Raw genomic sequence first — 26324 nt, forward strand, 5'->3', positions numbered from 1 at the left:
ACGTGAATGAATTATAAACTTTCTATTACTGAAGTCAACATAATATGCATCATAACAGGTAATAAATTTATAAACATTATTATTATTATTTTATATGTTTTAAAAAGTAGCAGGAACATCAAATACTTTCTTCAGCACTGAACATATGTAATCACCATTGCATATTTAAAAAAAAAACAACATCTCTGATTATAGGATAGCTTAAATAGCCCCAAGTGTCCCTGAAGAGCTACTGTGTGTTGTGTAAAAGCTGAATAATCCTCCCCATGTCAGAAGGTGACTCTTCAGCTGTTCAGGATCACAAGCTGATATGCTACTACTCATAAAAAAAGATTCAAAACACAAGAACATACATTTAGGTAAAGATCACTGTGATGGTAATCTGCAAGAACTGACAGCAACATTAAAACCAATCTAGCAAGAATGGTTCCAGAAACTGTAGCTTTTACTTAAAACCAAAACACACTGAACACAGCAAATTCACACAAAAATAAGTTCACTGGGAATAAGAACTTTTTACATCTTATTTGGCTCATTGTTCCTCTTTACAAAGATAAATGGAAAAAGGGAGCATGTTCAAACACACTTTATATTTAAATACATACTGAATGCAGTGTTCATATAATATCAGAAATGCAGTCTGTGCAAAAGTACTTCATATCATTATTGCTTTGTGATCTGAATAAAATACTTTAACATATTTATGAAGGCACATTGATAGAAGAAAAGTTGTTTCAATCATCACTGTATGTTTTAATCATCAAAATAAGGGAGTTCGCTTTGGCCCTTTTGCTTAGAAAAATATGACTGATTTTCAAAACCTGATTATTTTTAATATCTAGTCTTAATGTTTACATTGTAGTTTCTTCCCATTCAAGCTCCACATCACCTACAAAAGAAAAACAGATATATAACATTAACCTCCTTTGCCATCAAATAGTAACTAATGGCAGATAACTGTATAGGCTGAAGTTAAAAGTTCTCACAGGGAAAAAAGTGGAAAGCTTGAGCAATGACTGTTACCATGAGGGAGACAAAAAGGGAGAAAAATGCTAAAATTTTACACTTCTGGAGCCAAAAAAAAAGCTTGTCAAAGTATTTGTTTATGTTTCTAACACTGGGCAAGTTGATGCACCTGCAATGAAAAAAAAATATAATCCGTATCTGCTTACCTTCCATGGCATCCAGAGAGTCCATCTTTTGAAGTGCTGAATAATTTACAAAACATATGGGTTGAGTACTTCCTTTGCTTGTCAATAGATCCAATACACACTGATGCAAAAATATATATTGTGCCTGTGAGATGTGAATTTGAAGATGTTTGATTAGACAAAAAATATACTTCCAAAACAAAACAAACAAACAAACAAACAAAAAAAAACTTTTTGAATTTTATATAACATCCAGATATTATCAAAGTAACTGCAGATTAACTCAGTAATCTCAGGACTTTGGTGATATTATACATGCCTGACCTGATTTCATTCGTTACAAAGCATAAAGCATTAAAATTTGTCAAAAGATGTTATTTCATATAGCTAGTAAAATATATGAAATTATTATTATAATTACTGAGAATTACAGGCTGAATCACATTTTTCTGTAGTTTTGTTTTATGAAGAGATGAATGACTACTTTTTGTTACTAGTAAGACTGAACAAACTGAACGTGAATTTAATATTTCGGTGAGAAAATTTCCCTCCTTATAGCATAGAGAAAACCAGCAGGGTGCACTCAAATGCAAAAGTTCAAGGAGGATGCAAAATGTTCTGGGAGGATGCACCATGCTAAGATAAAAAAATAAAACAAAACAAAACCACATTATTTTTAGTGATACTTCTTGGACTGTGGCATCATTTTTAGCAGACTATAATGTGAAGAGCAGAAAACTAAAGTTACTTTGACATTTCCAAGGGTATAAAGTAACTCTGGGTAATAGTCACTGAAAAGAGAAAAATAAAAAAGGGCAATGTCAGGATGAAATAAATAATGAAATAAAAGAATGAAAGCAGACAGAAAAATAAATGGATTAAATCTTCACACAGAAGTAGATGCAGAAAATGAGCAATATCACAGAGGCACAGATTCATTTAGGCTAGAAGGGACCTTTTGAGATGAGCTAGTGTAACATGCTGAGTCAGCTAGATCATGTTGCCCAGGTTCTTGTTCAGATGGGTTTTGAATATGTCCACTGATGAAGATGACCAAAATAAGGTTAGCTTCCTTCATTTTTGCATGGGTAAATATATTAGTGTAATTTCTCTGCTCAATAATTGCTAATTGTTAAGTTTCAGTGGAGTTTAGAATTCAGAGTTTAGAACTCTGAAAGCTTCATAATTTCTCACATTCATACAGTTAACTTTGGGCATGTAGCAATGAAAATCTTTCTAGGTTTGCCAGGGGAGAGCGAAGCAGGATATGAGAATATATGGTATTTCCCAGTTATGACGTTTTTAATTATTTGGAGGTATTTTTATGGTTGGAAGTGAGAGAGACCAAAAAAATCACTAAAGATTAGTTTATGAGCTGGAGTCCAAGGGCAGACCTTTGTAATGTACAGGCCATCAGGCAAAATACCCTGATACTTAGATTATACCTATACTAGTGAATTAAACACTGCCTGGGTACATTGTCAGATGGTGGAATTTGATCAACCAAACTCCTTGAAAATGTTTGAATAGTCTTTCACGTAGTTTTGATCCACACCAACCACCACTATCCCAAATAATTCCCAGGTATGTTTCAGGAATTATAACAGACTATGGGTCAATCCCTGTAGAGAGCTTGCATGCAGCCAGTTTTTGGGGGGGAGTGTGGTAACTGCAGAGATGTTTAATTGTACAAATATGGGCCATTCTGTGCCTGTTGGTAACAGACAATGATTGCTGGCAAAATGAAAACAATTTTGAAGTTATAAGAAGGAAAAAAATAGGTCTGACAGCAACTGATTTTTTAACTTATTTTAATCATTGATCCTACAGTTTCACTGAGGGATCTCTAAACTGAGTTCTGGAAAGAAACTGCTCCTCTCCTCACACCTTCTGCGCTGATCACATGAAATCTTATTTGTAGACTACTAAGTAGTGGTTTGTAACTGAGTTTTCAGAATAGCTTGATTACTGAATCTGCCATAAAACATAACAAGGTTCAGTTCACTTTGGTCAACTTTTAGCACTGATCTGCATTTTGTAGGCTTTCAGACATGAGGTAGAAATGATCTGGATGGAGAACAACCTGGCTCAGGATTTTGAAACTAGTATACAGATCTATATTTGTTTTGTTTGGAAATCAGAATTATGAAAGCATCTTCTATTACATTTTGGTAGGCCTTTTCATAGCATCTGCCTAAATATGCAAATGCAGAGAAAAGAAAAACTGATTCAAGTTTTAAAAATGTACACAGATCGTACCAAATTTGTAATCCAAATATTGGTAGGAGTTAATAGGAAATATATTAGGTAGCTGAATGCCATTAGCTTTCTAGTCTAGTTTTGTAGATCTGATGACTTACTTTTTAACAGCAGAAGAACAGAATTCAAATACTCGTCTTACCAGATTCTGTACCATACACATTCTTTCACTTCTTAACTCAGCTACAAGGCCATAGATATCCACAAAATCGTGGTCATTTACATGTTGCGTTAAATGGTCTAGTGCAATATAAACACCTGTTCTTCCAACACCAGCACTGCAAACATAATGCACAAGATAAAATTAAGTTTGTTTTTGTTTTCTCATTTTCTCACAGAATATTTTCTCAGAACATTTTGGTTAAAGTAAGCTGGTTGTGAGAAGAAAACTTGAAAATTTGAACTCGTTTGCACTACTTTTTTGGGGGGTCTCCTTGGTGAATGGGATAAAGTGTAATCTGGATTTGAGCTATCTTCTGATTTTGACTTTACAAGATGTAGTATTGGACTAGTGAGATTTAACTAAATGAAACCCTTGTAAATGAAAAAAAAACCCTACAACTTTTATGTGAATTTTCTAGTGTTCACTGATTCAAAGAATTCACAAGATTTTTTGAAATCACACCCTATCCTGATTTTGTGATGCTTCTTTTATTTGAGACAACTTGGTATCTAGCAAAACATTTAAAAGAAAATACTTTTAAAAGGAAGACAGGTGTGTAGCACACACTGGTAGCTAGTATTGTTTAAATTAAGGGTTTGAAAATGAATAGTATTTTCTTCAAATCATTATCAGCCTTTTCTGCAATTAGTGTAATAAATACAAGAAATACCACTACAGATAATCAGATAATGTATAGCAAGGCTGTTTTGAACCTGCAGAATCTAATGAGCAGAATATAAAGGATGAGTTTTCTGGATATGAGAATACATGCTGCTGCTTTACAATCACTGGGACAGTGGGCAGTTTATCTGGCCCATGCTGAACCCTTCATGTATCTGTGTTGTGAAAATGGGATAGCATTCATTGCAGAAGGGCCCAAAAGTATATAAATGTCCTCAAAACACGAAGACTCTGTAGTTATCTCCTGTAGAAGTTTCTATGACCCCTTCTGTAGAGGAAAATGTGAAGCTATCAATGATAACAATGTCAAATAAAATAAGGAAGTTTTATCTCACATTGTGGATGGCACCTGTAGGACATTGAGGACAAATAAAAAGAACCCCAGCGCATGATAAACTCACTGGACAGAGAAGGAATTTGTAGCAAAAAGTTTAGCTTTTTCTTCCACATATTTCCAGACTCACACTAAGTGAGAATGAGGCAAAGAATCAAGCCTAGACATCTCAGTTCGTATCACTTGGACCAAATAAGCACCAGACCATTTATTTAAAAGTCTAAATTTAGATCTTAGCTGTTTTCAGGCATACAAACTTGAAATTTAGCATATGCAAACCCCTACACATATTTGTCATTCTCTGTGGCTCACAAATAGTTTCTTCCTCATAATAATGACATACACATTTTAAACAGAATTTTAGGGAATTAATTCTTAAGAAAAGCTATAACTATAATAGAAGTCATTAAAAGCATGTCAATTGTTGCTATTCCTCTTCTTAAGATAAAGAGAAAACTTGAGATACATCTAGCAGTACATTATGGTAACTTTGAAATAACTCTCAAAGATGTCACCTCAATGGGGTTTCTGAGAATGGAAGAACAGGCCTACTTCGGTATTTTGCCTCCTATAAAGGACTAAGGAGCCCTGATGGAGAAAACTTCAGAGCTATCCATACGAAAGCCATACCTGGGCACTCACTACTGTTCTTTGTCAACTTCCCTGAGCATTAATATGCACTTGGAATGATAAGATACTACATCATGACCTGGTGAATACACTTACCTGCAGTGAACCACCATTGGTGTGTTATCACCTGCTCGACTTGCACGGATAAGTTTTACAAAATGGATAATTGGTGCAGTAGTTTCAGGGACTCCATGTTCTGGCCAAGAAGTAAAGTTACACTGGCGCACCATCATGCAATCTCCATGCTGTAAAATATAAAATAAGGCAGTTTTTACAAAACAAATGTGAAAGATTATCCAGTAAGCTACTTGTAAACTTCTCAGCAATTTCATTTAACAAAGAAAGTCAGAATAGCATAATCATAGGATGGTACTTGTATCAAGGGATAATTTGTTGAGCACAGGTCTAATTGCAAGTTTTTTGGGGGAGAAATGGCATCAAATTAATTTTTCATGAAGTATTAATGACTTCAGCAATCACTCTACCTTTGACTTCAGTCACTGTACCAGTGTAATTAGTAGATTATGTGTCGACATTTCTATAGCTTTTCTAGAAGTTCAGTGAACTGGTCTGGCAAATTTATTTAGGGGAAGGCAACTGTTCTAGTATAGTTAAGGCAAACAAATATGTTGGTCAATACAAATATGTTTTCTATGTATTTGGTGCCGTCTCAATCAGAGCAGCAGTAACAGTAACTCAACACAAACAGCTGATTATGTTCTGATATCTAAATTAACTACGAAGGACATAACAATAAAAGCACTGGGTCAGGCCAAAGGTCTGTCTAGCTCAATATTATGCTTCCAACAGTAGTCGGTGAAAAATATTAATGAAAATTATAATACAAGACAACAATGTATCCGTAGTTCCATAGTATATCCCTTCCATTCTAACTGTTTGCAAGCCACGAACCTCCTCAGTCAGAGATGGTATCTAAAAATTTGATAGCACTCAACAGACTTTTATTCCATTAATTTCTTCAGATTTTTTGAAGTCCTGAACATTTTCAGCATTCACAATACCTTGCAGCAAGGAGTTCTGCAGCTTAATCAGCCCTTGTGCAATGAATTAATTTCTATTGTCTTTGTTTTGAACCAACCACTAGCTCTTTTCATATTGCAAGAAACACTGAGCAACTGTGAACAATTATGTGCAACTACTTAAGGTCTATAGTACTAAAACTGATCAACATAAAAACAAAAGAGAAGTGATTTTGGATGCAATATGGTAAAAATTGTGAATGATTTAGTGTATACATGCCTTTTACCCGCACAGGAAGATCATCAAGAATCCATCCATTTGGATGGAAGGTGAAGTGCAATCTTAAAGACAGCAATATGGCACACACCTTGGGATGGTAGTGCATCTTTGTATTTGGATAGCTGAGTCCAGGTCCTCAGAAGTGGCTTTACTACATATAACACAGGTCAATGTTGGGAATGCAAAAGAAAGCTGACTTCATCTTGGGTCATTATGTCCAGATTCCTTTCCAAGACCACTTTCTGGTCTGACTTAATGTTGAGTGCTAATTTTTCCAAAGCGTGGAAACTACAGAGGTGGATCATGGCAAAGATGAACATCTATGCTGTACCCCCCACACCTCCATTCCCAGCACAGAGTGGGAGTAATACATGTACTGATGATTCTCATTTATATTGGGTGAATTTCCTGGGGGTGGAGGCCAATACAGCTGGTAGTACAATGCAAAACAGCTGCGCTACACCAGAGAATCTTGCCCTTTAATCTGAGAGGGATACATTCAAAGGGCTTTGTCTGATAACAGAATGGTTAGGATTACTCCTTTTTAGAAGAGACAACTGAGGTGTCCAAATAGAAACTTCACCTCCCACCAGATCAGAGATGTTCAGTAACCTTGATCGGTCCTTCATAGCATGTCAGCCATATATCTGAGTTCTTTGTGACAGAAACTGGAGAAAATTTTCAGGAAAAATGAAAACAACAACAAAACCACCACCACCATGAAAAACAACCAGGAATGAAAACAAAATGCTCAGAAAAACCAGCCTGTAGAGTACATACATATTAAAAGATTAAAAGAACACTGAGAGGTAGTTGGGTGGGATGGAGAACATCTGATGTTTGAGTTGTTGGATAGATTTTATTCAACCAGTTTCCATTTCTGACTTACCCTTTCAATTTTTAGATCTCTGATGGTCCAGTCTATTTGAGTATCTTCCATCAATTTAGTAATTACTATATCCCCAAACACAGTCACTGGTTTATTATCTTCTGGCCAGTATTGATGGCATCTTATCTGCAGGGAGATGATTACTAATTAGCAATAATTATATTATAAATTTGACAAAAACTACATACAGAGTTTTCAATTATAGCAATGTTATACACTGGTAACTTACCCGTCCTTTTTCAAAACACTGTGTAAGCATCACAAGGGTTTTTGCTCTAGTCTCCCACACCATTCTCCAGAAATCACCTACTGTTCCTGGTAATGGTCCCTGAGTTGCGATAAATTCATTTGGACACAAATAGCCCTAAGAAAGAGAAAATGTTTAATGCATAATGGTTGGTAAGGAAAAAAGAGTTTGAATGTGACTCATAGCTGTGCCTGTAGTTAACATGCCTAAGGCTAGAACCTTGTCAGACATGTTAAAATAATTGGTGTAGGCCTGACTAATCATTGCATGGCAGATGGCCATGGAGACCTAAGGATGTAAGGCATTTTCTCCACTGTATAGATTAGATATGAACCAATGCCCTAACAAAGTTTTGGAAATACCATCCTAACAGAAATGCTTTTAGCAGAAATATTAAAAGGATATCAGGCTAGTAGTTCCCTTTAAAAAATATCTAAGTCTTCATATTAACCTTACTGCAGATCCAGTCACAAAGACAGGTGTTAGGAGAAGGCCAGCACAGCAGAATTAAAACAGTGCAAAGGAGCAACAAAGCCAGAGAAAAAAACTGAGCAGCTATGTGAGAGCTAGTGCAAGCTATACACAACACTGATGTTTTTCCAATGATCATCAAGAACCACAGAATCATTTAGGTTGGAAAAGACCTTTAAAATCATCAAGTCTAACCATCAGTCTAATTCTACAAGTCCACTGCTAAACCATGTCCGTAAGTGCCATGCCCATACATCTCTTAAATATCTCCAGGGATGGGGATGCCACCACCCCCCTGAGCAGCCCATTCCAATGCCTAACCACTCTTTCCATGAAGAAATGCTTCATGATATCCAATCTAAACCTCCCTGGTGCAACTTGAGGCTGTTGCTTCACATTCTGTCGCTTGTCACCTGAGAAAAAAGACCAACACACACCTTGCTCCAAAGTCCTTTCAGGTAGTTATAGAGAATGATGAGGTTTCCCCCTCAGACTCCTCTTCTCCAGGCTAAACAGTCCCAATTCTCTAGATCACTCCTCAGAAAATCTTGTTTTCTAGTCCCTTCACCAGCTTTGTTGCTCTTCTTTATGTACACTTGAGCACTTTGATGTCCTTCTTGCAGTGAGGGGCCAGAAACTGAACAATACTTGAGGTGCAGTCTCAAAAAGTACTTGGGTTGCAGCCTCACCAGTGGGTACAGGGGGATAATTACTTCCCCAGTCCTGCTGGCCACACTATTTCTGATGAAAGCCAGGAAGCCATTGGCCTTCTTGACTCCCTTGACACCCTACTGGCTCATAATCTGCAGGCTGTCAACCAGCACTCCTCGGTCCTTTTCTGACAGGCAACTTCCCAGCTGCTCTTCCCTAAGCCTACACCACTGCATGGGGTTGTTATGACGCAAGTGCAGGACCAGCATTTAGCCTTGTTGAATGTCGTGTCTGGACATGGCCCGTCGATACAGCCTATCCAGATCCCTTTGCAAAGCCTTCCTGCCCTCAAGCAGATCAACAACAACTCCCAAACAATTTGATGTCATCCACAAACTTACTGAGGGTGCATTTGATCCCTGATCCCCTCATCAATATAAACAGTAAAGAGATTAAACAAAACGAGCCCCAGTACTATGTGCTAGGGAATACCATTGGGACTGGCTGCTGATCGGATTTAGCTACATTTGAAAAAACCCTTTGTGCCTGGCCATCCAGACTGGATCTGTTCTAAGTGAGGGATGGAACATACTTAAACAAATGATCTTTGATAGAAGGTCTTTAAGAAACCTTTCTGTAGAGGTTGATTCTTTTTTCCAGCGTTGGCTTTGTCTGTTTAGTTCATTTATAAATTGATACAAAATTTAGTGAAAAGAAAGTTAAAAAAATCTGTGTAAATGTGCGAGGATGGGTTCTCATGGATCTGTTTTCTCCAATAAACCAAACATACCCTGCAGAACTCTACGTACTACAGAACATTTAAAATAACAGCAATAGCAATAAGAAGAATATGTTTATGCTGTAGAGCAAGCAGTCTGTGATATCACAGAGTTCTGCTTATTGTTCAAAAAACTTGACACAGTAGTTTATAGTACCATCAAAGTTCTTTATTGGAATATAGCCCTATAATTCACAGATGCCTCTTATTTACTCTGTCTATAATACAGGTAGTACAGGTAGCAGTGGGAAACCATGTTAATCCTCCCTAGTTAAAGAGTGAGATGAGGAACTGTAGTTCAGGGATACAAAATTCACACATCAGTTACTGACATTTTCTTGTTTAAATGGTGGAAATAAAAGTAACATCCAAGTTTCTATTTGTTAAAGATGTCTATTTTCTTCTCTTTATACATATGCATATCTATATACACCTAGATAAAAAAGTAGGTAAATACACACAAACACATATTGTATATTTACTCCTATATGTTTATGTATATATTTACATGTCCACAAATATATTAAGTGAGAACATATAAAGGGTAAAGCTTTAGCCTTGAAAAAGTGGTCTATTCCCTGATGAATGGTCATCTAAAGTGTGATGCCTGCATGCAGTAAAGATACACAATCATCTCAGCAGGGAATACTCTCTGCAGCTGGCTTCTGCTGATAGTTTTTCTTTCCTAACCCTTGGCATGTTAGCTAGTGACAAAAAGGGTAAAGTCCAGATCATACTCCATCTCATCTCCTTCTCAGTGGTTGTGTGTCCCAGAGCCATGTAGGCAAGTAACAGCATGGTGTGGCTCTTTCTACTGCTTGTCAGAATCAGGAAATTACATGCTTTTGCTAGTGAGAAGGGAAGATGTGACTGAGGTATGAAACCCATACTCAGCTCTATGGCTGATTCCCTGTGAATGTGTTCTAGTTGCCTGGAAGTAACTATCTCTATTTGCCACTGTGTCATCCATTTAGACTACAGTCTGCATGTCTGGCTATGCGTATGAACAGCCCTTAATGTAAATCAAGTCTTGACCTCACCTGAGACCACCATCCACTGCTACAACAAAATAAATGCGTAATTATGAGTGATACTTGAGCTTCAGGAGGACAAAAATGATATAGGCAAGACTGGAGACAGAAAAATATAGTCAGAGAATTTACTGAGAACACAACTAGAAAATGCAAGGTCTAGGAAGAAAGTTGACAATGAGAAATACAGTATTGTTTTCTTTTTCAAAAAGCATATTTACATTTTCCAACAACATATTTTTCACAAAATAATACAGCCATACAAACCCTGACCACCCAAATTACTAGCTATTTCTATAAAACTGTTTGGTTATCTTTGAATTATTCTGTTTGTATACAACAGTTCCAACTCTTATACCAAGAGAGAAAATAATGCTCATCTCTAAACAAGTGATCTTAGGGCGAGTTTCATTCTTGCCTTTAACAATAGTGATATGAGATGATTTAAAGAAAGTAATTTGATGAACTCAGTTTCAATTAGTACTGAAAATCATTGGTGAGCAATGAAAATGGGAGAATTTATATTTTAACTGTGGCATTTTCAATGCCACAGAAATCACGTGAACAATGCCACAGAAACAGTAGCTGTAGTGAATAAAAGAAAGATTAGAATACTAGTCTTCTTCGAAGTTATTTTTTTGATCCGTTCTTGTACTATAAAATAGAAATAGTAACAACGTGAGAGACTTTCTACTTACAGATACATAGCTGGCATTAATGTAGTCAGATCCGGGAATACCAGCATCAGGCATCAGCTTTACTCTGTTGTTATTATCTATCATGAAAATAAAGTCTAGTTAACTAGAAGATTTGTTCAAAAACATAGCTGCATATAACAAATGGAGTACTAAGAATTAAAAAATATTATTATTTTTAATATAACAACACTTGACATAGTAGAACAGTCATAACAAAGGCAATTTAACAAATCTTCACTATTGCATGGTCATTCTTGTTCCAGAAATATTTTAATATTAAAATGGTGGATGCTCCAAATCTTCAAGTTAGATGTATGTAGGAGAATCCTCTGACTAATGGTAGCCACTGTACTTTAAACCACGCTGTTCTGGCATAGGCAACCTCCATACAAATCAGAGAGCAGGGACAAGGAACTGACAGTCTTTTTATCAGGTGACAGATTTGAGCCAGATGTTGGCACTTTTCAAACTTCTTTTATATAACGTAAGCTCATTGTTACAGAAAAGTTTGTTTCAAAGAAGACTAAATAAAAAGTGATTGAGGGTTTCCAATTTGGGCCCACAGTGTGTATTCAGAAATGGTGAAAAACAGGAAAGATATATGTAAGTAAATGTTGGAACCAAACATTCCAAATTCTGATGTTTAGTCCACACCTTATTAGAAAAACTAGAACACAAAGTTAAAAAATTGCAAAACTCGTCTGTTTATATTTTATTGTGCTTATATTTTATTGTGTCATGAATATCAATTTTTAGTAACTGTAATTTAAAGCATGGCTTGAACAAGGCAGTAGATAGCAAACAGCTGCTGTGAAAAGTTAATAGCACAGAATGTAGCATTATTAACCAAGGAATGCCATTCTGCCCATCTCACATCACAGCTAATGCTTAAAATAATAAGGACATTTCTTGTCTTATTAACTGAAAAATGAAGCAGTGTTGAGTACAGAGAGACAGACTTCTGTCTCCTGTGATAAAATCTAGCCTTGGCTTATAAGTTATCATACAGTTACTCTGATCTTCTATGGAACCTTTGCAGCACATTTACACATATCCACAAGAAAGCATACCCAAGCTCCAGTGGTAGCTGAATGCACAAACATGTGGATTTTATGTTTTAAAAAAATTACTTCTCACTAAAGGAAAAAAAAAAAAAAAAAAAAAAAAAACAGGAAGAATGTTAAAGAGTTTGCTACATGGGTTGAATTACAAAGCTAAGAAACTACTGAGGCTACAGTTTCTTGCACCTGCATATTAAAGCTTGTGAGAGCAAGTTAAAAGCTACTTGCAAATAAACCTGTCTTTAAAAAAAAAAAAAAAAAAAAAAAAAAAAGACCAACTACTTGATAAAATTATTTCATAATGTGGACATGATTGTACTGCCATACCAAAGACAGATCAAATAAAACCACAGCTGTATTTCAAATATACGTTGTGCTATTGAGGTAGAGAGCAAAACTGAGGAGTTGATTAGTAAACACACATACATGGCTTTATGTTTGGGAAACGATTCTTAGACCTGTTCCAAGGCAGATCAGCATCAGTTGAAGCAAGGTCTTCAAGAAACTTGGGAAGTTCCTGTAAAGGAATAAAATGTAGAATCACAGAATGAATCATAAATATTTGTTAACAAAACTTTGCATTTCACCTGCAGTAAATATAAGGAATGGATTAATAGCAATTTCCCCTGATACAATCACTCCAGTAAGAGTGAGAATTCTTTAGTTCTGTAACACTGTGTTTCTGAGAAAAGCTGGAAAAATTATGGAGCATCCCAGTTTCCTGTCAACCCTAGTTACACCAGCTACATTAGATGAAGCATGGCAAAAAATGCTGTTGAGTTGAAGAATTAAAACTTGCATGAACATTCACCTTTCCAAATCCAGATAAAGTCAGCCTATCACCTTCTGTAGTTCTTTTCTGTCTCTTCATGAAATGACATACTTGTTAGCCATGCCCTCAATTTTGTTTTTGATTAATGCCTCTCCCTGACTCCTGTAGCTTGGGAGAGCTTTTGCCATAGCATGAGAACTGATGAGAATTTAATTAAGTTGAGACAACTGTCAATTAGTTATTGTTCACAGGACTGTTCATGAAAAGGGTGGGAAGAGTTATTTTTGGTCATACCAGTTTCATAACTGGTCATTAGTTCTGTTGCAGAAGGGCAGAAATGAATAAATCATTCACATTGAAGAACTTACTTGATGAGGGTGTTTCTGTACATAGATATTTGTAATTTCTAAAGCTGAGTAAAAGAGGGGAGACAAACTCATGACTTTTTAATGCAGTAAATACATTAAAGTGATGATCTCATGGTGGTGAAGAGACAGTTAAGAACTCCTAGAAAAAACAGAATTCAGACTATTTATTTCTCAGTTAACTACATTAACTTTAATAGATTTTCCCTTTCTTTGACAAATTTTATATGTAGATATATCTCAACATCTAATTGAAGATTCAAATGAAATCTACCTATTGCTCTGAATGTGTACTATACACACTTCTGTTGCTTGTGCTGAGTAATCCCTTCAAATTTCTCTTTTAGTTACTCTCTAGTGGGACAGAGAGCCATATAATCAGACTCCATGTCAATCATGTTCAAGTGCTCGTTCACCCAAGTATTGAGAGAGTTGTATTCTATAAAAAAAATTTAATGGGAAACTCTTAGCAAATAAATAGATAAAATAATGAAAAAATTTAAAAAGCAAGAGTATTTTATATTCCAGTGATTTTCGTCTCATTGCTAAATCAAATATTTTGTCAGTCTTATTCAATGGCTTTCGATATTAATAATTTGATATAAGCATTATCAAAATGGCACAATTTAAAAATGTGACATAATGAACTAAGCCAATAATCCATCTAATTTGATATACTATTTCTTCCAATGGATGGTGCCTGACATGTAAGAGAGCTCAAAACCCTTCAACTGTATTTCATGCAATATTAACCCCTGGGCAATTTGTTTATTTCACCAACTCACAAAAAGCCTATTGCAAAAAGCATGAAGACTATTTCACTTCTATAATTATATCCTCAATAATGTATAACTGCAGGTGTTTCTGATCATGAAGAGAAAGTTTTACAATGAAAGTAAAGGACTTTCCAACTAGAGACTTGATCTCTTTCTAGCTCTGACACATATTTCCTTGGGAAAAGAATTAGGGGAAGAATTGCAGAGAACAACTAGATGCTCAACTACCTTTGAATATTAACAAGGGACTAGATCCTATCCATGCCCTTCAAAATGTTGCTGAATATCTGTTTCATCTAGGGATGAAAAGTCTATGATTTGCCTGTTCTTCTAAAAAGAAAGTTTGTGACTTAAAATCTTACAATATAAAGAATGTCTGGCATTAAATTTATATCCTTATGTCAAATAATTAGATAACATGGTTAATAGACATGAAGTAAATATAAAATTAAATGAAGGACTGTAATATATTATAGAAAAACATAATTCTCATTTCTTTAAAACATTTGTTGCTTTAAAATCTTGCATTTGAATCAACGTCTGTCATACTCAAAGTACATTTCTTTTATCTTTGAGTTGCCTCATTGTTTCTTCCCAACAATCCCTTAAAGAACTAAAGCCTCAGTCCTATGACTGAACCTAAAGAAAGATTCCTGTTCTCAGAACAGAATGACTTCTGTGAATTATTGTTAGGATTTGATAAGAACAGTGAAACACACCTCCGGGGTCAAAATTCCTCTCATTTGAAAAGCTGAAACTCTTCAGCAGAATTTTTGTCCTTGAAGTTTGCATTAAGGAAAAAAAAAAAAAAAGATGAAATGTCTGGGGTGTTTTGCAGGTGTTATGGGCTATGGGATCTCATATCAAGTGCATGTCATGTGATCTTTTACTTGCCTCATTTGCCTCACTCCTCTGAGTCTTAGCTTGCCAGGTAACTATTACAATAGTAGTACTGTTATACAGTATTCCGTATTAAAGAGGAGATACAGAAGTAAATTATATTGCTTTTGTAATGATGCTACCATATCTGAATGAGAGCTTAAAAGCCTTGTACTAATTCTCTGCTTCAGTGTGGATTTCAGTCAATGGTTGTTTTCAGAACTGGGGAAAGACTATTTGGATTCCCAGAATCCAATTTGTCACAGAAACCACATTTCATTGCAGACTCATAAAGCTTTCAAATAATTCATTTGAACTTTGTTTACTGTAGTACTTTTGTGGTGGCATTCAAAGGTATTTCACTTTTTTATTCATGAACAGACATTATTGTAAAACAGTGTTGGAAGTATTTCTGTTTCAGTAATTTTTCAGCTACTAGAAAAACTTGATTTTCCAAAGGTATTAAGAGATACGTTAATCTTCTGGAAAGCTGGAAGTTTGAATATCAGTTAGGCAGTGCCATCAGTTCCTGTGGTTCCCTATGGTTTCTTTAAACTTGTTTTTTCTGATACAACATGAATCCAGATCCATTCTTAGGTCCAGATCCTCTACTCATCATTTTACACAAAGGCAATGTTCATACATGGTCCAAGACTGAACCCCAGAGATCTCTAAGCACAGCAGCTGGGTCAATCCAGTAAATTAAATGAGCCCAAGAATGTCCTTGGATTCCAAGACTACATGTAAGGAAGAAAGCTAATTTATGCTAACAAAACTGTGTAACAGGTATGTTGTCTACAAACTGCCTATTGGAAATGATCCCCAGACTACTTTGCCTACCAAAATGTACCATGGAATTGACCAGGATAACTTCTTGCTGGAACAGTCCAAATTCAAGGCAGGGAATATACTAACAGTTTATTAGTATAAATTGCCATATTTTTACAGCCAGTTTCTAGTGTGCTTGGATTTACTAATAGCCAGCCAGAGAACCCAAGAAAGCTCAGGAACAGGCTACATGCTTTAAATATAATGGTCCATGGCTTTATAGCCTCAATTCAGCTTTCCTACACACATTGTATGAGCCTTGAGTCATTTACTTCAAACTAAAGTTTTGCCTGCAGATGGAAACAATACAGGTCTTGGGGTCTGTTTGCTTGCTTTGTGCACTGTTTGCTTCTATGCATTGTCATTTCTGATGTCATTCAAGTGCATTGTCAGTCCTGTTTCTCATCTGATAAGATAGGTGCTACAGATGGTGTAGATACACTCTCAGTCAAACACTGCACCTACTGTTTAGTTCTGCTTGCTCTTGGACAAGCCTTCTGTGAAGGCTCCTACAAACTCAGGATTGATGTATCCCAACAAAGAGAAAGTCAGGCAAAAAGCCAGGGGCCTTCAAGGATGAACATGGAGCTCCTGGCTAAACTCAGACAGAAAAAGGAGGCCTACCAAAGGTGAAAGCAAGGACAGATAGCCTGAGAGGAATCCAGAGTAACAGCTAGAGTATCCAGTAATCAGGTTAGGAAAGCCAAAGCCCTGTTAGAATTAAATTTGGCCAGGGACATCAAGAGCAATATGAAAATCTTCTATAGGTACATCATTGATAAAAGGAAGACTAGGGAAATTGTGGGCCCTCTCCAGAAGGAAATGGAAAAGCTGGTTACACAGGACATGGAGAAGGCTGATGTACTAAATGACTATTTTTTTTTTTTTTTTTTGCCTGAGTCTTCACCAACAAGAGCTCCAGCCACAAAACCCAGGCCCCAGAAGGCAAAGGTGGGGACTGGGAAAATGACAAGCCAGTGAGGTTCCCATTGACTGGAAGAGGAGAAACATAACCCCCACTTTTAAAAAAGCTAAAAAAGAAGACCAGAGGAACTACAGGCCAGTCAATCTCACCTCTGTGGCTGGCATGATCATGGAGCAGATCCTCCTGGAAACTACAGTAAGGCTCATGGAAAATAACACGATGATTGGTGACACCCAACATGGCTTCACTAAAGGCAGACCATGCAGACATGGGCAGTGAAATAGAGTGTACCCTCAGCAAGTCTGCAGATGACACCAAGCTGTGTGGTGTGGTCAGCACACTGGAGGGATGGGACGCCATCCAGAAGGACCTTGACAATCTCAAGAGATGGGCCCACGAAACCTCATAAAGTTCAACAAAGTCCTGCAGCTGGGCCAGGGCAATCCCAATACAGACTGGGCAGAGAGAATGGATTGAAAGCAGCCCTAATGAGAAGGACCTGGGGGTGTTAGTTAATGAGAAGTTTGACATGAACAGTCAATGGGTGCTTGCAGCCCACAAAGCCAACCATATCCTGTGTTACATCAAAAGCAGTGTGGCCAGCAGTTCGAGGAGGTGATTCTCGCTTTCTACTCTGTTCTTGCGAAACCTCACCTGGAGCACTACATTCAGCTTTGGGGCCACCAGCACAACAAGGACATGGACCTATTAGGATGAGTCCAGAGGAAAGCCATGAGGATGATTAAAGGACTGAAGCACCTCTCCTAGGAAGACAGTCTGGTGGAGCTGGGGTTGTTCAGCCTGGAGAAGGGAAGGCTCCAGGGAGATCTTATAAAGACTTTCCAGTACCTAAAGAAAGCTGTGGAAAGCTGTGGAGGGACTCTTTGCCAGGGAGTGTAGTGATAGGACAAGGAGTAATGGTTTCACTCTACAAAAAGTGTAGATTTAGTTAGATATTAAGAAGAAATTATTTACTCTGAGAGTGGTGAGGCACTGGCACAGGTTGCCCAGAGAAGCTGTGGATGCCCCAAGCCTGGGAGCGTTCAAGGCCAGATTAGATACAGATTTGAGCAACCTGGTCTAGTGGAAGGTGTCCCTGTCCATGGCAGGGGGACTGGAACCAGGTAATGTTTAAAGTCCCTTTCGATCCAAACTATTCTATAATTCTATGCTTCTGTGATTTTAAGACATCACTACACTATGGTATATGGAAGCTGAAGCTTCCATGAAATGAAATGGAAGCCCAAATAACATAAAGCTGTTATTATGAATCGACTATATAGTTTAGTTGAAGAAGGCTTCAGCTACTTGAATTTGATTATGTTTCAATTGCATTGCCAACATTTTTACTTGATAAAACACTTGTTTATTTTAAGTCTTAAGGCATTACAATACCTTAAGGGTTACCTAATTCGGGTCACACCTAAAGAAAGTAGTATTAAAAACTTTCCGGCAATGAACATTAGTTGACATGTGAAAATGTTATTGCTAGTAAAACTTTTCATCTGCTAAGTCATGCATAATATAACTATAATCACTCTTGTTCAAGTGAAATAACAGTTCTACTCTTGGAAGAAAAAGTTTTCCTTGCTTTACTGCTCAGAGAATTTTATGGTGCTTTTTATTATTAAATCCAGACCAGTTTTACCTAAGGAGCATAACAAAAAGCTGTAGGAAATACCATTAATCTTTTCACACTTTTGTTGGCATTCCCTAAGAGACTGAAATATTATAATCTAGCAGAAGAAAAGCCAATTGTTTAGTCTTCACTTCTGTTAATCCAAATGGTAAGCAATGCATGGTAAATCTATAAATCCAAAACAATAAAGTCACTGGAGAATGACAAATTATTTTTGTGAGGGCAAATGACTGTATGTGTTAAAAATGATGATGATGATGATAAAGATTCTGAAATAACGAGGAGAAAAGATATTGTTGAGAACAAAAATTTGATAGCCATAAAAATGTTACTTAATGAAAATGGTGAAAACTTTGAGGTTTGTGTAAATGCATATGCATTATATATATATATATATTATGTATATTTTGAAAGCTGGTCTCTTTTCAGATGGAAACACAGGCTTGCTGAGTTCTTCGTCTCATACATGAAACGCTCTTCACATGGACACTGTTCTCAAAAGCATGACAGGTATGACCTATTATTTGTAGAGAAATGCAAAGCGAGACTACTGTGCGTACACTTTTTACTGTCTGCACTGAAACCTATGAAAGAAAAACATTTTGAAACTCTATGGCAATATGAATGGGCCCTGAACATTTCAGAAAATTAATGTCAGCTGTGTTTTTGGTGAGGAAAATCAACTTAGCAGTTAAATATATCTGTATATATGTAGAAACCATTCCTAAATAATTTGTTCTCAATTAAGCAACATATGCATTACTACATATGCAAAAACATAAATATTGTGGTGTTCTTGCAAAGATTGGAGTCTAAAGAAGATCATCTTTTGCTGACACTTAGGTGAATAATTCTGATCAGGTTGCAGTGTAGACTACAGAATTCAAATCAGGTAATATTACCTTCTAAACAATCAACCTGGTAATTGGGTATTGATTATCAAGGCCAGGGTCCTTCATGGCCTTGCCTGCTTAAAATGGACATGAAATGTGACACATGAAATGACAGAAGGTCTTGCAATGTTGTGACAACTGCTAGCAACATACCGAAAATTCTTCCTGAAACTTTAGGTTGTTGTTTGTACAAAGCTCTTCGACATGTTGTAGGAAGGATTTCTTGCTTATTGGCCTGCAAGTAATGACAGAAGAATTAGAGACCTACAGGGGATTTCTTTATCATTCTTTCAATTTGTATTTAACTGTACTTTTATTAATAACATTTTCCACTTCAATAGCAATTCATATTAACAGACAGAAAATTATAAATTGTTTATGGTCCACATAATTGGTTTCTTTTCAGTCACTTGAAATAGAAGCATTTTCTCCTATTGTTTCCCCTCACCAAATTTTTCAGTTGCTAATGTTAACCTACCTAACACTACTGTTGGGTAGGATTGTTTTTTATAGGTAACAACATTCCAAAGCAAGGTTTTGACATTAATGGATGTTTGTAAAGTTACCATTGCATTCTAAAGTACATAATACTTCGTTGTCGCACCGAAAACATTTTATACATTGCAAAGTTTTAGACATATAAAATATTGCAGTGACCTCATTCTCATAATGACATGGTTTTTAAACCCCAAGGAGTTTAAATATCCCTGTATTACTTCCCAAGCTAAAACACAGACATGCAGGCTTCACCCCAGAGAGAGAGAAAGCATTTCTCCAGTTACCATGCAATTAGTCACGCTTTTATGATTTATACGCAGCTTGGAGTTTTTTTTTCTGTTGTTGGCTTTTGTTATTTTTTTTTTTCCTTATAAACATGGAAGAGGGAACCACACATTGACCAATGACCACAAAAAATAATAATCTTTAATCTACTTACTTGATGGATTTTCTATAACTAAGTAACCTGCAACAGAGATTTTTGTTAAATATGGTAAGTTGTGAATTAACCAATATTGTGCATGTTAATAGATTTTAGATGAACTATTCAATTAGCTAAAGAAACAGATTTATTTCTCTCATGAATTCAAATACGTCAGATATCTTGAGGGATACTCTCACTTAGTTCTTATCTCCAGTATTGGCAGGTATGGTAGCTGCAGCTTCTATCATTCCCTTCAGATCATTTTACAATGTTCTGGGCTCATATGGACCTGAGAAATCCATACCTCTAGCACACCACTTCATATACATTGACAGGCTTCATTTTACACTATGTACTCAATGTTGTTCTTCTGAGGGACATTTCAGAGAACAGAGATTGGATTATTCTGACTGAATACAGACACCTGTATCTGAGCTAGTCGCTCTAGATTCTTTTTATAATCAATGAAGACAAATAGCTATGATTTCATCTCATTTTAAGCACGTATCTAACATGAGTCACAGGTGAATTATGCTATCAGTGTGCCTCTAAGGAAGGAAACAACAGCAATAGCTGTTTTGTTTTTAAAATTAGTATCTGTTTTCATGTTCATTTTTTACATGTTTAATTCTGTTTCTGGAACACTGTTATTTTAAAAACTGTGCAACATATTTTATCTTTAACCTAATTCCACAGCAGGATTCATGTAGATGTTACATAAGCATACAACCCCAGGGACTTTTCAGATAGTCTTGTAACCTAGTCATCATCATCACCTCTGAATGTAAGAATGTCTCAGCATTATGGATTTAGAAGACAAATGTCAGGCACTCGGACTCAGAAAGATTGTCTAAAGGACTAAATAAAAACATTTGAAGAAATACAACTTAAAAGATAACTTGCCTCTTCAAAAACCTCTAAGTATGAATTTTGAGTGTTGCTCTCTCCGATATTCATACATGCTTAAAAACAAATCTTACAAAAAATATTCTATGATACAAATATAAATGCCTACTACTGCCAGAAATTCAGTAGAAAAGACAAAAATTTCCTTTAAAAATACTTGGTTTTGCGACGTTGTTCTTAAATATTTACTTTTTAAATTAGATAACAAAATTAGATTAGTACAATTGTCGTACCATTTAATATTAAGCATCTAAAAAGTTAATGTCAAAGCTACTGAAGATGCCTTCATGGTACATATGCCGTTATGACAAACTTGTCAAACTGGCTATGAAACATCTGGGTCACTTTTACTGGAGTGAAAAGAAGTGTAAGAATTCACAGAAAAAGGCTCAAACTCTTTGCTTGAACTCATGCACTTACTAGGACAACAGAAGGAGAACTTTAAACAGAAAATAAGAAGGCAATAAGACAACAAAGCAAGCAACTCTATTTATTCAGAATTTTTAGACATCTAGCTACTGTTACGGTATCACTTATGTTGTTTGCATTACACATCGGCTGTAATTATGGTCTAGTAATATTGGCAACATTATAGGGCTACAGTTTTCAGAAGGGAAAGTATTCTTAATAAGTGTGCCCATGTGTTGCACACATACACTTGCCATTGAGCAGAAAGTAAACATTGGTTTTAGGCCTTTTTTAGGACAAAATTCTAAGCAGTCCATACAAAGAAAAAGTATTTGCTTTTCCTTTGAATTCATCTATCTTCACCATAGAACAACAGAATAAAAGTAATCTTCCGGCTGACATTCTATAAATTTTTGGAATACTATTGTCTTTCCTCTTCTCAAACTGATAGCAAATAGGGGCCTACTGCACCATAGTTTGGTCATTAGGTAATAAAAATTACATCAATGCATATGCAACCTGAATATGGCATTTAGTGCTTCATTGTTGAAGGTACATGGATCCAACAACAAAGAACACAGAGATAAGCAGCACCGTAATACAACCTCCTCAATACTTTACTCTCACTCAAAGCAGTGAAGTAAAGCACTGAAAAAGCATAGAAAATGAACTAAACAGGGCTACAGATGGTACTTTCTTGTTCATTTTTTTAAATGTTACTGACAGGCAATTTTTTTATAGGCATAATCATATATTGTCTTTAAGAAGTACTAAATTTTAAAGAAGACACCTACACTTTGACACTTTAACCTATCTTTAGATATTGTAGTGAAGAATTTGGTTGTTAGAACTACTGAACTCACACTTCTGTTGGTAGCAAGTGCACATTGCAGTAGCTTGGCAACTTGGAAAGTAAGACTGGCAAAGATACTGGCTTTTCTGGATAAGAATCTTCAGAAGGAAAGAGCTTTGTACCTTCACTACAGGTTTATAAGAGGTGGCTATGCTCAGCTTTAGCATCCTCAGGCATTAGAAAACAGCATTTTTTCCCAAGTCTCTTGAGAATGACATATATAGTGATAATCTTACATTATTTGGTCAATGAACCCATCTACCTGTAATCTCATTCTCCACATTTCCCAGTCTTTTGTATAAAGAACAAGAACTTAGGTATCATTAGATCTTGATGAGCACAATTTAGAATCAAACTATGAAGTTGCCAATTTCCCTATTTCAGGAGGACAATTCCAGGTTCCCAGTTGTCCGACTTTGAAACCAGGAAAGAAAAACATTCTCTAAGATAAAGAATGCTTTATTGCCTTAAATCTGATTTTCTTTTAAAACAGTGTATTGTTTCATGTGTGGGATTTTTTTTTGAAGTCTATCAAAAATCTGAATCCCACTCAGATTACTTATGATAGAGCTAGAAAGAAGCCATTTATTTGTGTTGGCAGTGGTAACTGAAGACCATATTGTCACACAGACTCAGCTTTCTTTCTGGGTCAATCATCTAAAATCCACAGAGAATTAAAACTTTGTCCAAATAGAAAACAACAGAAATGAGAATGTAGGCAAAAGGCTTAACTCATAAGCACCATTGACACTTCCTAGGAATAACGGAGGAACTAATTTTTAGCAAGTTAATTGAAAGCAATACGGAGCTTAACCCTTCCTGAATATTAAAGGCCTCGGGAAAGAGAACACATGGTCATTTCTTCCGTTGTACCAGGACACAAAGAGTTATAAACCTTGTACTCCTGGGATACAAAGCTCAGGAAGCCTATGAGTGATAGCTGATTACTAAAGAGAAACATGTTGAAGGAAAAGGTAAGGCAGGAGATATGGCTATCCTCCCTCAAAGAAAGAAGAAACAGGCTGGTCTGGAGAAAGTCTGTGCAGAACTATTACTTTGAATATAGACACATATTGAGTGCAGAATATTCAGGAAAAGTGAGACAACATGAGAATTTTATATACAACACTTTTCCATAGAGTTCTAATTGCCTGTTATTTATTTGTAAGGGTTACAGTGTCTGTAATTAAGAAATATTTCTTCTAAATATGTGCCCATTTGCTTGTCAATCTGTCTCATATGGAATGAACAAAAGCCTAAAAGTATCCACCACAAAGTGTAACTTTCATGGAAAGATTTTAAGAAACAGGGACCTACATGGCTTTACCCCTTTGACAGAAATCACTGTGAAAGTAGGTGCCAGAGAAGTTCTCTCCTAGGTGAGCACCTTGAAGACGGAGGAGTTACTTGTCTCTGGCTAAGCCTGGTGGGCCCTGAAAATTTACTGGAAACCATTCACAGCAGATGAATATCTGCTTTGAAAGTTGAATTGACAAACACTATGGACAAAATAAAAAAAAAAAAAGTAAGAGATGAAAGGACCAAGTATATAAATATTTAGTGCACTAAATGAATCAATGTTTAATTCAGCCTAGACTGATGGGCTATACATGTTTTAAAGGATTAGATTTTTTTCTGTTATTGCCTGTCTCATATCATCTCTACTACCATGTATTATGTATAATACCAATGTATTTCCCAAACTTCCAAAGTCAACATTTTGTTTTCATATTGTGGACCCAATTTTCTGCTGAATACGGTAGAATATAATTCCCTGAATGCCCTCTGAAGATACATCTAATTAATTAATTGTCTAACAAAGACTTGGTGAGAGAAGGTGTATATTCAGCAGCCAGTATTTTCAGACACTGAAATTTTTCAATTTTTTTTTTTTTTTTTTTTTTTTTCTGATGACCACAATTGCACAATTATTATAGGGAATTGTGATTTACCATGAATTTATTGATTTGAAAAAAAATAAGATGCCATGAATTGCACCTGGCATTCTGCAACACAGCAAGCTTTTCAAACATAGGTGAGATAGCTGCCTAAACACAGCCAATATATCTGGGTAGCTTATGCAGATGTAGTAATACACAATACCATTCTAAATGCATGGGAAATTTGCTAAGGTTATAGTGCAGTCATCAACTTGTAATACAATAATTTACCATGCTGACATGACACTGCTTTAACCATATACCATGAGAATGATAAGAAAAATACATGAACTAAAAGTCAATCTAGCTATGTAGATTGACTTCTACATAGTTATTCCCTGAATGCAACAGGTACAAAAGATCTTTCCGTGTATACTGTGGGAAACACACAGCAAAAATAGCTTAGACATCAGGTTTTAAAGTAAGCCACCTCCGTGCATACTGTTTGCTTCTGCCAACTGCTTGAAATAACTCTTCACTACTAGGAAGAATTTATCTATACAAAAGACAGCCTAAGTCAGATACCTGAAAACACTCTTGGCTACTGACATTACTAGAGCAGAATCTTACATACACTGAAACATTCTTTAAAGCTTGAAAGGAGCCCTAATAAACTCAAAGGTTTTGAGCAGATCAAAGGTATCCTGTCCCCTTATTATTGTATATATGTAATCTAGTAGTGTCACGCAGTATGTTTACTGCCTTCTAGTTGAAAATATTGCATGAATTCTGTCCTGAGGAGTGCTCAGTTAATACCTCCACTTCAATCTTCCACAATTTGACATAATGTTCAACAAAGAGCCTGGGTAAGGAGCCTGCTGTAGCTCTAGTACAGCTACTGTTTGAAAAATAATAGTCCAAAATTTAACAGCTGCATCCTGTAACTTACAAGAATGGCCTGGGAGCAAGTCTTTGCTTAAGCCCATTAGTGGCATGGGGAAGGAGGAAAGATGAAAATACAGATGGAAGGAAATAAACCCCACACCAAAATGTGAAACTGACTCATTAAAATAAAGGGTGATGTAATTAAACTGCTGAAGCACTGTGCAGTGAAAGCCTTGCTGTACATAAATCACATAATGAAGTGCATTTGAGCATGAAATATTATACTGTATAAATCAAAAACTGCACATAATTAAGACAGAGAAGTGGCACAATGGCACTACTCAAACTGAAAAAGGAATTGGCTACATATTGCTGCGATTGTAGTGGAATGGTAACAAAACATCTGTAGTATAATTAAAAAAGCAGTTGAGAAAAAAACAAAAAGCAAGCAAACAAACAAGCACAAAAACTACTTCTCTTAAATGCACATCTTCTAACTCTCGGAGGAAAGAAACAGCATATTTCATATGTCACATTTGCACTATATTTGTTTCAGGAATAGATAGTATACATGAGTGCTATATTATTATAACTTACAATTGCATGTAAAAATTGTCCTGATTTATTTCAAAAAGTTGTGGAACTGTTGTACATGAACACTAGGGACTGAAAATAAACAGGATTTCATGATGAAAGATACCACTGGTTGCCATAAGTATAGCTGCAAAGGTTGATATTTCACATTGATTAACTATATCATTCAGTATAGTATGGTAGCACACAGATTAAGAGAACAGAATGGAAAACACACCACTTTGCTTCAGTAAGACAAAAACTTACTGGATGACAAAAATCTCCTTGCGTCTAAAGAAAAACGAGGAGTATCTGGAAGTAAAACCCATCAACACTTTAGTATATAAACAAAACTATTACTATTCTTATTCAGCTAACAGTTTGGAAACAATGCCATTTTGAAGATCTGTCATGGTCATTTATACAAGTTACAGTTATCATAGTGCATAGAAAATAATTCTGTCTCCAGAGAATGTATTCCACCGTTATTAGCAGGTAAAAACACTGTTATCTGAA

At 36.0% G+C, this 26324-nt stretch overlaps 1 protein-coding gene across 1 annotated transcript in view; it reads right to left on the minus strand.

The window, feature by feature from the left end:
* Positions 1-851: 851 nt before the first annotated feature.
* Positions 852-26324, minus strand: part of PTPRQ (protein tyrosine phosphatase receptor type Q) — a gene marked incomplete at both ends in the record, with an annotated part of 132760 nt that continues 107287 nt past the window's right edge. The window contains 11 exons of the mRNA XM_084305484.1: positions 852-889; positions 1173-1296; positions 3553-3688; positions 5315-5463; positions 7368-7493; positions 7597-7731; positions 11244-11320; positions 12731-12821; positions 19535-19616; positions 20319-20345; positions 26076-26120. Coding sequence (XP_084161610.1) covers positions 852-889; positions 1173-1296; positions 3553-3688; positions 5315-5463; positions 7368-7493; positions 7597-7731; positions 11244-11320; positions 12731-12821; positions 19535-19616; positions 20319-20345; positions 26076-26120 — 1030 coding nt within the window. The remainder of the gene's footprint in view (positions 890-1172; positions 1297-3552; positions 3689-5314; positions 5464-7367; positions 7494-7596; positions 7732-11243; positions 11321-12730; positions 12822-19534; positions 19617-20318; positions 20346-26075; positions 26121-26324) is intronic.

The sequence above is a fragment of the Netta rufina genome (assembly GCF_964035555.1).
Source record: "Netta rufina genome assembly, chromosome: 1".
Taxonomy (NCBI): Eukaryota; Metazoa; Chordata; class Aves; order Anseriformes; family Anatidae; genus Netta; species Netta rufina.